The 15,000-nt window shown below is 44.5% G+C and overlaps 1 protein-coding gene across 2 annotated transcripts in view; it reads right to left on the bottom strand.

Moving 5' to 3' along the window:
- The window catches only part of LOC134067326 (exocyst complex component 3-like protein), a 22,776-nt gene extending 8,718 nt beyond the window's left edge, over positions 1–14,058 (bottom strand). For both annotated transcript variants that reach the window (XM_062522558.1, XM_062522559.1), the window contains exons 1-4: positions 13,828–14,058; positions 4,344–4,881; positions 2,952–3,066; positions 2,070–2,183 (exon numbers count right to left, since the gene is read on the bottom strand). In XM_062522558.1, the coding sequence (XP_062378542.1) occupies positions 2,070–2,183; positions 2,952–3,066; positions 4,344–4,881; positions 13,828–13,975 (915 nt within the window). In that variant the 5' untranslated portion in view covers positions 13,976–14,058. The remainder of the gene's footprint in view (positions 1–2,069; positions 2,184–2,951; positions 3,067–4,343; positions 4,882–13,827) is intronic.
- Between the last annotated feature and the right edge of the window lie 942 nt (positions 14,059–15,000).

Genomic DNA, 15,000 nt, shown 5'->3' with positions numbered 1-15,000 from the left:
TGTGTTTTGCGAGTAAATGCAAGTAGCAAATAGTATATAAATGGAATACAGCTCTTTCAAAAATCGCATGCAGGTCTGATTTGAATGACAGCTAGCTGAACCAATCAGATAATGTAATTACCATTAGAATTAACTTATCTTGGCTGTTAGCCTGGTCGGGAGCAGGCTAGCTTCAGAGAATAAATTCCCATGGCAACTTATGTAGCATCTCTTTTGTGAAACCGAGTCAAGGGTAAGTTCATCCAGGATAACCAAAAAATCCCGGCTTAATCCCTTATCTAGGTTTTGTGAAATACCCCTCTGTGTGACATCCAAAAAAAACAGCTAATTTTGAAAACAATAACAAGATGGCCCTCTGCTGCCCTGGCACTATGAGATCCTGAATGATGTTACTTCTGTTGACGTTTACAAACAAAACACTAGTTTCCAATGCATGCTACTAATTCAAGTTCTCTCACTGCCCCCAACCCATATGTGCATGCACACTAACCCCCAAACCCTCCCCTAAACATCTTGATCTTGGCTGAAATATGGTTTGTTATGTTTTGGTACACAGCCTGTGCTAGGGTGACCACCTCCAGTCAGCCAAAATGTGGGACAAGTAGCATGGTAAAGTGGGACAATGTGGGACAGACGTAATAACTTCAAACGTAAGATATATTGTCTATCTAATTTACTAAGCAACATTTTTTAAATCTATCGACCAAAAGATTAAGACACTACCTATAAGACAAAACGCTAATTTTGCAACATCTCGTCTTTATCAAATCTATCTATCAAAATAGTCAACTGTCCAAAGGACCAGGCATTGTGCAGCTAAATGCTCTCAGTGAATCAAATTCACCTTAAAATACAAGACACAAAAAAATATTAGGCCTAACCTATTTAAGTTCAACAAAATATAAAGCCTAGTCTATACAGCGCGAAATGTTAAGGGCTTGCCTACAGAAAGTTGAACTATTTCAGTGCAAATAAGGTAAACCAGAATCTTTTTTGATAAGAACAGCCACATGACATTTTCTTAGCTATTTCAGAATCTGGAACAATTACTGACTTGTTTTGCAGTCGGTAGAGCAACATGAATGTGAGTGTGTGATGTACGGCATGATAGATGCTCGTCACTTTTCATCGGGCTTGTTTATCTGTTTGTTTGTCTGTCTGTTTGTTGTCTGTTGGTGCGCAAGATAACTCAAAAAGTTATGGATGGAATTTTCAGGAAAGGTCTGAAATGACCCTCGGAACAAACGATTAAATGGGAATAATCCAGGAGGCGGTTATGTTTTCGCTTGGCCTAGGTCTGCACTCTCGGAGTGCTTCTCTAGTTTTGTAGGACTCACTTGAACCATGTCGCTTCACACCGTGCCCCAGAGAAAAAAGCGAATGCAAAATGCTCTCTCTGCTTCGCCGTCTACAGGGCTTTGCCAAGAGGCTATGTTGCGGTCCATTCGCTATTAAAAGTGCATCTTCTCTTTCTCGTGGCCACACTGGCCATGGCTGCTTAACCTGACCGAAGAGCGCGCTCTCCAATTTGAGATCTTTGACAACGTTGCGGAGGTGTTCGTGCACCAGGCAACAGTTCGATTGATGTACGACTCAGCCTATCGACTACCGATTTCATTGCTTTCCTCTGAACTATTGGACATAAGTTAACACTACGCCAACGTATCTGTGTATTCATTTTCAATTGGTCAGGGTCGAATGAAAAAGTGGGACAGATGTTCAATTTGCGTGAGGCGGGACAAAGGGTAAAATTGCTGTACAGTACAACGTAAAGCGGGACAGGTGGTCACCCTAGCCTGTGCCCTAGTGTTTGTTTGACGTGCACCTGTGTGATGAGAGAGAGAGAGAGAGAGCACACCTGTGTGATGAGAGAGAGAGAGCACACCTGTGTGATGAGATCATGAGTGAAGACACCTGTGTGATGAGATCATGAGAGAGCGCACCTGTGTGACGTCCAGAGGTAGTCTAATGAAGAGAGAGCGCACCTGTGTGACGTCCAGAGGTAGTCTAATGAAGAGAGAGCGCACCTGTGTGACGTCCAGAGGTAGTCTAATGAAGAGAGAGCGCACCTGTGTGACGTCCAGAGGGAGTCTAATGAAGGCCTCTTCATCACTGTAGTCACGTGACTCCACCTCCTCTTCCTCCATCTTCAGGATGCGCTGCAGGCAGCCTGCTACATAAAACTGCACACACACACACACACACACACACACACACACCTGCTATATAAAACTGAGCAACAGGGCAGCACACACACACACACACACACACACACACACACACACACACACACCTGCTACATAAACCTGAGGAACAGGGCAGCCCACACACACACACACACACACACACACACACACACACACACCTGCTACATAAAACTGAGCAACAGGGCAGCACACACACACACACACACCTGCTACATAAACCTGAGGAACAGGGCAGCACACACACACACACACACACACACACACACACACCTGCTACATAAACCTGAGGAACAGGGCAGCACACACACACACACACACACACACACACACACACTGCTACATAAAACTGAGCAACAGGGCAGCACACACACACACACACACACCTGCTACATAAACCTGAGGAACAGGGCAGCACACACACACACACACCTGCTACATAAAACTGAGCAACAGGGCAGCACACACACACACACACACACACACACACACACACACACACACACCTCTGTGACGTTGAGGAGTTTGCTCTTGGCCTTTTGGATCCACACACACACACACACACACACACACACACACACACACACACACACACACACCTCTGTGACGTTGAGGAGTTTGCTCTTGGCCTTTTGGATCCACACACACACACACACACACACACACACACCTCTGTGACGTTGAGGAGTTTGCTCTTGGCCTTCTGGATCCACACACACACACACACACACACACACACACACACACCTCTGTGACGTTGAGGAGTTTGCTCTTGGCCTTCTGGATCCATTGGCTGAGCAGCAGCAGGTCAGCAGCAACCTGGACATCCGCAGCCAACTCAGCATGCCTCAGCATGTTGTCCCTGGGAACACACACACACACACACACACAAACACACACACAATAATATCAGCTGCCAGTTTTGGATGGCTCAGCATGCTATCCCTGAGAGAACACACACAGGGAAAACATGGAGGTGTTTTGTCGCTTCTAACTTCATCTCTGTTTGGTTCCTAATGAATGAACTGGGATAGCTACGTGCTATCAAAGTAGCGCCGCGCGCCAGAGCCAGTGAGTGCACACATTGAAACGTGAGAGGTATGTATCAACTCATCTTAGTTAAGGGAATAACGTAGTTTAATATGAAAAAACGGTGAAGTGTTTCTTTAACATCACGTGTTATCACTCAACTGACAATGTTTATTTCGTTACTGTCTGTGGTATAAACAAGACTATTAGGGAGAATTGTGCATACGTAATGTTACATGCCCACCAAGTTCCGTGCAGCCTAGTCTTTTAGTGTCTATTGTTGACAAAATTACTGAAGAAAAAAATATAGAGCATACAAAGGGGAAAAAACTCAATCTGAACCTACAGCTAGCTGTGCTAGCCATGGTCATAATAATCATAATCTATGAGGTAATATTTTGTTTTACTATTATTTTATTTGTTTTAACATTCTGACCGTTTCTGGGTTGTAAATTGTTGCTACTGATTTGCCTCGGCTGGACAACCGAGGAATAAATTCATCAAACAATTTTGTAACAAGCTAGCCTGGGTGTTCCCATGCTGCCTTGTGCGTGATTTCATTCACGCTACTAAGGCTGTCTGTAAACTACCGCCTGAATTTTTGCGTGAGATAGGGGACCAATCACAGAACAGGGGGGAAAGCAAGACAATGATGAGCTAGGCGCCCAAGGCTAGTAACAAGCTGATTTATTCTTATAAATTACCAAACTTTAGTGATTGAACTCCATTGATTTCAAACTTCAGACAGGCGTCCACCAACCAGGAAATAATCCTTTGCCAGTGGATCTAGACCAGACTGTCTGCAAAATCAGAGTGTCTGGTATCCAGGCTGAACTAACGCTGCGGGCAGACTGGAAACTGTTTCGTCTTGGTTAGCTTAGCGGTCTATCTAAACCATAGGCAGAGAATGGGCGTTCTTGCTAGCTTTGTATGCTTAGCAAAAATACAAACTAAATCCCAGGTATGGTGGTCATTAAAAAAAAACATATAAATCCTTTGTATTTATGTTTGTGTGTGCCTGTGCCTGTATGTGTGTGTGTGTGTGTGTGTGTGTGTGTGTGTGTGTGTGTGTGTGTGTGTGTGTGTGTGTAATGTGTAGGCTATGTATACCTCAGGTTGGTGTGTAGTGTCCACTCCAGTAGTGTGAATGTCTGGTTCATATCCAAGTTCTCCTGCAGCAGCAGTTGCAGCTGGCTGACTGTGTGGGTGTGGTACCTGTCAATCACAGTACCAAGCAGCCCCGCCTCCTTGAGCACAGGAGCCAATCGCAGCAGCTCCCTCTGCACCACTTCCTGTACCTGCCTCAGGTAGGTGCTGGGCTGGGGGGGCTGCTGCTCAGCACTGACCCCTTCAGGCAGAGAGGGGAAGTGCCGCTCCACTGACTTCTGCACCTGCAGCTGGAACTGATGGAGCCAGAGCTGGGGGTACCTGCCTGCTCTACTGCCCTGACCCGGGGCAGGAACAGGGTTCTTCTGCCCCCAGGCCTCCAGCAGGCTACCAGGGTTCTGCTCCGGGGGTCCACTGGTTCCGCCCATCAGAACCGGCCCCAGTGCCTCCATGAGGCTCCGGCCCAGTTCCTCAAGGTCAGATTCTGCTTCTGAACCAGAACTTCTGACCCACCCAGGCTCCACTGAGGGCAGCACTGCATCTGAGGGAACAGAACGCAGACAGGGGGTGTGGCTGTTAACATCTCTCTCTCTCTCAGTAGACCCCCCCCACCCCCGTTTACATGGACGCATCTAATCTAATTATAGTAACTAGAAAAGCACTTAGAGAGCGCAGACCTCTGCCTGTATTGTTCTTCCTAGGTTGTCATACATTTGAACCTAAACTATTCAGATCGCCACCACATGGCCATACCATGCCATTACACCACTAAACGAAACACATAACGGCTCTGGAATCCCGACGGTGATATGGATCAATCCCAAAAAACGTTTCTTCCTTGGGTCACTTCTGACCTTCCCTGAAAATTTCGTCGAAATCCATCCATTACTTTTTGAGTTATCTTGCTAACAAACAGACAGGCAGACAGACAAACAAACAAACAAACAAACAGACAAACAAACCCCAATGAAAACATTGACAGAGGTAATAATAATAGTAATGGCTCAAATGGAATACCCATGCTGGTAACACTCCATAATAAGGGTCCTTAACAAATAGCAAACTAGTCATTAACTAACCCTTTGTTAATATTTGTTAATTCTTACTAAAATATGCATTTGCCACAAGTTAATGTTTTTTTCATCATTAACATTAGTAATATACCTGTATACTATATGGGTCTCACACACTGGAAATGATCACAAGGTTCACAAAGGTCCTCGATAAAAAACAAAGCAGGCAGAGCTGAAAGATGTAGCAAATTTATGCGAAAACTACACTAAAGGTGATGCTCAGGTTCAGACAAAAATAGATGACTAATGAAATGCAGGTGAGAGGACTGAAATCCTAAGATTTTCTTTTATTGTTTTTACAAAGTGCCATTGATACATTCTCTTTTAAAACATATTTGGAAACTACTGTAGGTAAAGGTTTCTAATGGTGTTTCTAGGACAAAAACTAGCAGAGATTGAAATGTGTGTTTGGAACAGTTTTTCAAATAGCCAGGGGGAGAATAAGACTCCAGAGGGTTAATGTATCATGGCTTGGACAGCTGGCCACTCACTTTCTCTCCACAGGGGTCCCACAGGGCTCAGTGCTGGGTCCCCTGCTCTTTGCTATCTACACCACCTCCTTGGGACAGATCATCCGCTCGCATGGCTTTTCATACCACTGCTATGCTGATGACACACAGCTTTATCTGTCCTTTCCATACAAAGCTACCAATCTCAGATTGCCTCTCAGATATATCTACACACCACCTCCAGCAGTCCACTAATGTACCTCTTTCCTGTAGGCCACATCATCATCATCCTTAGAGATGAGCCCTACCAATGTTGTGTCGTCTGCGAATTTGTACATCTTGACTGAATCATTGGTGTACAGTGAGTATAGTAGGGGGGGACAAGACACAACCCTGAGGGGCGCTAGTGCTAATATATTTGACCCCAGAGGTTTTGCTGTTTACCCTTACCACTTGTTTCCTGTGCAGCAGAAAATCCAGGATCCAGTGACAGAGAGAGTCATGCACACTCATCTGTTGAAGTTGTTTAAAAAGTTTGATGGGTAAAATTGTGTTAAAAGCAGAGGGGTATTCCACGAACGGAGGTTTAACAAACACAGAGTTAACGCTGAACTCTAGGTTGATTGACCCTGAGCCGACTAAAACAGAGTTGTCGGTTCCACCGCGCCGGTTATGAATTAGTTTAATCAACACAGGGTTGGTTAACACTGGGTTGTGCGCGTACACGCCAAACCTATAAAGACGTGATGTATGGAGCATGGAAATCCTGATCAAAAGGGCGAAACAGGCTAGCTGCCGCTAGGGGCGTCTAGATTTCTAGGCGAAACGGGCCGCATGTTTCTCAGAACTCAAACGCAGGCTGTAATAAATTAGAAAAAGTTTTAAAAAGTAGCACCAAAGCAACTGCCATTCAGAGAAACCCTGGTAGCGGATCGCTGACCGCGTGAATGCATACAAAAGCACGTTCTTAAATATTTGAACTATGAATCTATTCATATCTCAGTTAAGTTTTCTTAGCATTCCTACCACATAACCTGTTATTTTATAAAGATGTAGGCTACGATGGGCCCAAGCGATCACCTGATCAAGAAAAGATAAAATATTACGATTCATGGTAGTAATTATTATTTTCCACATACATTTCTACATCTCTTTGCGCGGAATGGCTATAGTCTGGAGGACGGCGCATGCAACAATTACGCAAGCCCGTTCGGACACACTCTTATACTACGTAGGCATTGCAATTTGGACTTCAATATCCCAAATGTGTTTTCAATCGCGGGTTCTGTTGTGTGCCAGGTTAAATGTTGCATGTGGTCCAGGAGCGGGATTAGGGTACAGGGTGATGAGCGTCGGGAGGCATGGATACCCTCGATCCCCAAGAAGCTACCCATCGCGCTGCGACCAAATACAAACTTTGAGCTATCTTGCACAAGCACATCAATTATATAAGGTCTATGATATGTTCATAATGCAACGCAGTCTGTTGAAATGTAGGCTATAGCTCAAATTACATCCTGGCATCGTAGACCGAACCAGGCAATTTTGCCTCCACATAAGTATAATCATGTGCGAAGCATCATATCATCTAATGATAAAATCGACAGCGATTAACAAACTATCTTGAAGATATTGGAAATGGCCAATATAGGCTGCGTATACCTACCTAAACATTTATACTGTAATATCCTTTCCTGTTCACATAATCGGCCTCATATGGCTGGGGCACTTGTGCCATCAATGCACCCAATGACATAATATTGTAACCGAATGGTATCAGATACCCATATGAAAAGTCAACAGCAAGGATAATTTCCGTGCCACTTGGGGACACTTAAAGCATTAGTGACCTGTGAGACGAGTTGGTGTAACTCCATTTTAATGACCCTCGTGAGTTGTGGCCTGGAAAGAGGATGAAGTCGCGCACTAACCGCTCCAGCGCAAGACAGACTTTACGCACTGATTGGCAGACCGTAGCTTTCCCTATGCTCAGCATCTCAAATACTGTACAGAAAACTACACTTCGCAAATAAATGGAGAGCTATGCAAATAGTTTGCAGTGAACTGAGGCAGGTTGACGATTGGTAACGTAGGGCTGGAGAAGGCTATTTAAATATATTAAAGTTTAACGTGAAAAACGATATCGCTTCAGCCAAAATTTATCAAAATGTCGAGCCGTGGTCTTATCTATCTCTCTCGGTGAATTGCTCGAATTATTTGCGCTCCGATGTCAATAGGCCTCTCAGCATGCCATTGAACACGAGAAAGCTGCGGAAACGCGGGTTTAAATAGGCTACCCTGAGCAAAACCGGGTTATCTTTCAAATTTAACCTGTGCAAAACCTGCTCCGACCAGGTTAGGTTCAGAGCATATGTTTCTATAGTAACTAACATACCGTGTTCATTTTGGAACGGAAAACCTAGAGTTACCGCAAACCCTGGGTTAACTTACCCGGTTTTGTGATAAAACCGGCTTTGTGGAATACCCCTCTGAGCTATAATCTATAAAAAGAATCTTGGCATAATTACCTGGGGACTCTAGGTGCTGTAGTACAGAGTGAATACATAGGGACACAGCATCGTCAACAGACCTGTTTGCCCTATATGCAAACTGGAAGGGGTCTGGGCTCACTACTTTGGACAGGTGGGTGCATACAATGCGTTCAAATATTTTCATCACCACTGGAGTTAAGGCCACTGGTCTGTAGTCATTCAGGCAGCTGATTTTGGTCTTTTTAGGCACAGGTACTATGACAGCCGACTTATAACAGACAGGGACCCTACATTCTTTTAATGACCAGTTAAAGATCTGTGTGAGCACTGGAGCCAACTCAACTGCGCAATGCTTAATGGTGGCAGAGGATACCAGGTCAGGGCCTGCAGCTTTCCTACAGGTTTGTTTCCTGAGTAGCAGTCGAACCTCGTGCTCTTTGATGACAAAAGGAGAGCCTGTAACAGCCAATCGATCGCCAAACAGGAAGTGAGCTCATATCTCAGCAACCCTTGCATGTATCAAAACCAAACTTGTACATGGACTCGTCGACAGATGGCAACTTATGACATCAACGTAATTGGTTCGGCCGCCATATTGGATTTAATCAAAAACGCACACAAGATTACGTAGCTCATGAATTTGATCTGATCAGGGGGTCAAGGCCGTGTTGATTAGCTTCGGCAAGTTAGCAAGCGCCATTTTCAAGTATGGCGCTTCATGGAGCATTTAGAACCAGCTCCGTGCACGAAAATCCGTGTTGGGCACGAGCTGTCATGCGCGTACATGTTGGTGGACGGGTACCTACAGCCAATCACTACTCTGTGCGACACTCCACTGGACTCAGGTGTGCGTTCCCGAGCAACTTTTTCTGCTTGTTGTTACGTGGCAAGCAAGGTATGTGCATTATCGCCACCCTCTGAACTGGAGTATGACTCCCTTTTTCCAGAATGTCCAATAGAAATCAATGTAGGTCCATGCGTAATTTCCAGCTTGGGAACTTTGCGCATGGTCAGAGCCGACTGGCGCTGGATCGGAGCTCCAGTGTTCAATATGGCGTTGGCGAAAATTGGCCGGATTTACTAGCCTAGCATCGGCCATTCATTTGTATGGAGGGCGGGACTTAGTCACGCTCTCCAGTTATATATAATACCTCCATGGATCTGATCCTCACCAAAATTGGTACAGACCTTTATCAGACCATGCCTTGTCAGTGCATTGATTTTTGTAACAATTGACGGAAGTGTGGTGGCTCGCATGGGCAGAGCCCTGCGTAACAATTAAGGCACGCACGGCCAATGGCCTTTGCATAGTCACGTCTTAAAACAGGATGCAATGTTTACGGTGGAAGACGCCTCAATCTTGTTCCTCGCACTTCCGGCTACGTCCCGGCGACCGGTGTCTTGGTATGTCTTTCCACTCTCCTACTCTCGCTTGTTTTTGTAGTAGTAATGTGATCGATCATTCTTGCTATTTATGGCTTTGTAGCTCCCTACCTGTCGCTGGCCTTACTTGGCTCTGTTTGGTGGATTGTGCCGGTTGAATGCTTGCATCCCGTTTTGTTGGGTGATTTCCTGGTAGGTAGCAACTCTGAGTACTGCTTCGTTGCTTTATGGCTGGCTCTAATTGTGTATTTTATTATGTTTTGTAGATACCGTGGGTTTGGGGATAGCGACCACTGCTGTTTTGCCACGCTTTATTATCTTCATGACGAGCACTTCGTTTGCGTTTGTAACACGCTGACCGTGAAGACGCCGACAACTCATTTTAAAGGGCTAAGTGCCAATTGTCTTGTCTGTGTGTTTGTGAATGTGTGTGCATTTTACCGTGTGCATGTAGAGTGTTGGTGTGGGTTCATTGTTGTGTGTGCATGTATGGTTTTCTTTGTGTTGTGTGTTCGTTTACTTTGTTTTGATTTTGGGGTTCTACACTGGCAGGAGGCATTGGGTAGCTGTGGATTGCTAGTGCTTGTGTTACGGCCTCCTTAAACTTTAGCTTTTTGTTTGTATTTGTGTTCTGTCTCTGTCTTCTTTTGGGTTTGATTTATTATTCTTTCTTTATTTTGTGTTGGACATTGGTGGGAGGCTTTTGTACTGCTGTGGATCATCAGTGATCCATGTTGTGTGTCTACCACAAGTCTTTTTGGGTTTGATCTATTATTCTTTCGTTATTTTGTGTTAGACATTGGTGGGAGGCTTTTTGTACTGCTGTGGATCATCAGTGATCCTTGTTGTCTGTCTACCTCAAGTCTTTTTGGGTTTAATAGGTTATTTTTCTATGTTTTGTGTTTAACATTGGTGGAAGGCCTTTTGTTACACTGCTGCGGATTACCATTGATCCGTGTGGCTGGCCAACCACACCTTATGACAATTGCTGTATTTCTGTCTGTCTGTGTGTTTGAGTGTAACCCTCATCCACTCATTTCCCTTGTTCTCCTGTTTGCCTCCAGGCGCTGAGAGCCCAAAGCAGGGAAGACTATAGAGAGCCGAAGTCCCGCCCCTTCCGATTGCCTCCATGGGACCTATCTTTGGATTTTTTTTCAATGGCAGTCAATGGAGAAATATAAATTATTTTCTGGTCCCCATTGTCTTGTGCCTTGAATTACCCATATGATGTTTGTCAATTTTAATGACAATTTTTCATGTAAAGACATTTGAAAAGTATGTCGTAACTAGTGAATTACAACATTGTGAAATATCGTGTTTCCAACGACTACAAACACATCAGTCGCGTTAGTGACGTTAGACCAATTCACAGCCACGGGCGCCAGCAACAGGTCTTATTTGAGCTTCCCCCTTGCCGATGAAAATATCATGAGTCAGAGGATTAAACACATCAGATAAGTTGTATTTCATTCATAGACTGTACAAACACTACTGTTAAGTGACTTAGCTGGCAGCAAGATGTAACCGTTAACTAGCATAATAGCTAGCTAACTAGCCAGCCTCTCGTTTGCTAGTTGGTGGCTCAGTCGGTGACGTGCATCGTTGGAGACGAGAAATGTAGTCCACTGAACGGATTCGCACAAAACTTAGATAACTTTTAAAGTCTAATGAAAAACAGAACTTTATTAATGTGAAAAATTATCTTTTAAATTCCCACACATCATATGTGAAATGCACGGTCCAACTCGAACTGGACCAAAAAATAATTGTTATCTCTCCATTGACTCCCATGCATAAAAAATCGTAAAATAGGTCCCATAGACCGGAAGTAGAAGGGTGTGACTTCGGCTCTCTATCTCCTCATCCAGGTGGTGGTGTCCCCGCTATTGTGTGCTGTGCTCACGTGTGCATCTTGAACGTGTGCTGCCTTTGGCCTTTGCTGTGCTGTGTGTGTGTGACCACGTGTGAGTGTACTTCTGGGATTCCCTCCCCCATTTGACTTGATATGTCGTCCCCCTGCCGGTAAGCCTCAGTCCTGCAATTAACTACCTCCCCTGCCCTCTGTATGGTATGAATGAGAACAGTGTCTTGTCTATTGTTTATAAAAGAACTCATTGATTAATAAAATATAAATTATTATTGGAACCACGTCTCTGTTGCCGTTAGTAACAAGCCTGTGTGCTCTGCATCTGATTTTGGGGTGATCTAGAAACTTCTCTAGGTGCAAGTCCTAGAGTGGCATAGTCTGGCATTATATAGCTACCACTACAGAAGCATTCGCCTGTCACAGCCAATCAAAATTGGTGGCGAAGCCGCCAAACAGGAAGTGAGCTCATATCTCAGCAACTTTTACATCTATCAAAATCAAACTTAGTACATGGAATCATGTTCCCATCGGGAGGACACCCAAGATATTTGGTGACCTTTGACCTCTAGGACAGCTGCAATAAGCAAAAATGCAAGTTGGCTTGTAATGTTTGACGTGTTAGACATCAAACTTGCTCTCATTGAGCTAACAGCGTCGAGTTGCCGTGGTTACTCCGGCCTACTGCGTGGCCCCCACATTGCTGCTTGCAGCTATATTTCTTATTGATTTATTTATTTCTGGATCAAGATAATAATTTCCAGCACTCTACCTTTTGTAATTTTCCTAGATTGTTGTGAGCATTGCTTTAAAAAGCTTAAACTGTTAAACACATTGTACGTCGCCTTGGGAGAAACAGAAATCTCAATGAACCACAATGACAACAATAGATGGCAGGGTGAGTGTGTTTGAATTCACTTCCTTGTACAGCATTCCACAGTGGGGAGAAGTTCACGTTGTCTAAATAACAATTACAAGTTCATTTTCTCGTATTTGAAAAAATGCCCAGATCCGTTCATTGGGCGCCACGGATGTCTATCAAATGCGTCTTTGCATGGTCTTGCTATCTCCCCTGTTCTGTGATTGGTCACCAACATCAGGCGAAAATTTGGGTGTTAGTGTCCAGACTGCCTTAGCAGCGTGAATGAAATCACTGCACAAGGCAGGATGGGAACACCCAGGCTACTTTCCTGGTGGAATCAATATATATTTCTATTGATGATCACCTTGGTTATTGTTTGGGTTTAGAGCACATGTTTTGGTCTTCATTAAAACATTCAAACAATTGTATCCACGGAACCCCAAATATGTGCCATAAATATTGCATGAGGAACAGCCTCCTCCTTGCTCAGCTTTGCTTGCAGTTGTGTTGTGTACCAAGAGCAAAATCATGGCAAAAACAAGAAATGAAGTTCATTTGATTGGTTCCATACCAAAATGAGTTGGATCAAAACTACAATCTATTAGAATGGCTCTTGGATTATTTCTTCACCATCATTGAAACACTCTTTTGGGAAAATCGATCTCTGCATTTATCCCAATCCGTGCATTAGTGAACACACACAGCAGTGAATACACAGTGAGGTGAATCACACACTAACCCAGAGCAGTGAGCTGTCTACTCAACACCGGCGCTCGGTGAGCAGTGAGGGGTTAGGTGCCTTGCTCAATGACACTTCAACCGCGGGCTGGTCGGGATCGGACCAGCAACCTTCCAGTTAAACCAGTAGGCCACGGCTGCCCACACCCCGAACTGACCCGGAACTTTGGCCGAATCGAGCAGATTATCAGGAGGCACAGGCAATGATGCAAAGTAAAGCTTCTCAACTTCTCAAGCAATTATACTTGCGTATACAAGGCATTTGTTCTCTCTATTAATCCCCTCCGTGAATTAGTGAACACAGTGAGGTGAAGCACACACTAACACTAACCCTAACACACACTAACGATAACACAAACTAACAAATTGGACTTGATAAGGACCACCCTAACACAGACACACACACATGAACACAGCACATATATTATGTTACAATATCAATATCATTATATTACATAAGTCATTCAGTACAATACACACACAGACACACACACACAGCACACGCGCACACACACACACACACACACACACACATACGGCACACGCGCACACACACACACACACATACAGCACACGCGCACACACACACACACACACACACACACACACACAGATCAGGAGCTGACCATGGCTTGCCCTGTGTGGGGAGTTCGTCTTTCCTTCCTCTGTGGATGCAGAGGACTTTCTCCTGAAACTAAAGATAAGCGAGCTTCTCTTCCTTTCCTTCTTCTCCTCTCCTCCCTCTGTTTTTGTCTTCTTCTTCCTCAGAGACATCAATCCCTCGTTCTTTTCCTGCTCTCTCTGAAATAGTAGTCAGGTGCGCAGGATCACACACACACTGCTCAAAAGAGAAAGTAGCTCCCTCACGGTCAGGTGTGTGTGATGGCTTTGGCATCTGACCTCAGATATAAGTGCCCAGGTATGCCCGCACACACACACACACACGCACAAGTGGTGTGTAACAAGTCGGTGCAAGTCTGTGCAATTCGGAACCTGTTTTTCTGGTTAGATTTCCACAGCTGTTATCAATGCAGACATCAGAGTAGTGGATCACACACACACACACACACACACCATCACACATACCACAGATATACACCCCTTCACAGTCCACATCATGTAAAAGGTGTGCGCAAGATTCGCAGTGAAATTCAAATTCACGGTTGTGAGGTATCTGAAAAAGTACTTCCGGGATTTCGAAAATCCCTGATAAAAGATGACGGAAGCTGTATTTCGCTGCTAAACTTGCTATAGAAGATCATTGAAGACCAGCAACCACTCGGTGAGCTGCACATTTTTAAAAACGAACGTTTAGGGGTGTTTTAAGGACAGAATAGTCCATGCACAAAGCGAGCAATGTTTTATCCTTATACTGTAGGCATAGAGCTCCATTCTAAAGCTGCCAAATTCCACAAACAGGCTCAATCGTCGAGATGTCAGTGTCAAACACTCGTTTTCATGCTAGGCAATACAGAAAGCGGACTTAAAGTGTAAAATACCTAAATATTCCGGTTTGCGGCCCTTGGGTAACAATAATACCTTGACAGCTCATCATGCCAGAATCATCAGAATCAGAATCACTGCAAAACAACGAGATTGAATGTACTCCCTCTGGTGGTGTACATTCATACACAAGCTGTAGTCCACTAAGAGCAGCAGGTGCTGCCTGTTCCAGCATCCTCACATAGGTGTTGTGAATTCACTATATCCTTCATATAAGGTATCAGTTGATGGTGTATATCAGAGTGAAAAACAAGCCACGAGGTAAATAGCAAAGAGAAGGGGGCCCAGCACTGAGC

Source organism: Sardina pilchardus, chromosome 20 (assembly GCF_963854185.1).
Source record: "Sardina pilchardus chromosome 20, fSarPil1.1, whole genome shotgun sequence".
Lineage (NCBI taxonomy): Eukaryota > Metazoa > Chordata > Actinopteri > Clupeiformes > Clupeidae > Sardina > Sardina pilchardus.
The sequence above is the reverse complement of the archived record's forward strand: the minus strand, read 5'-3'. Positions and strand labels throughout refer to the sequence as shown.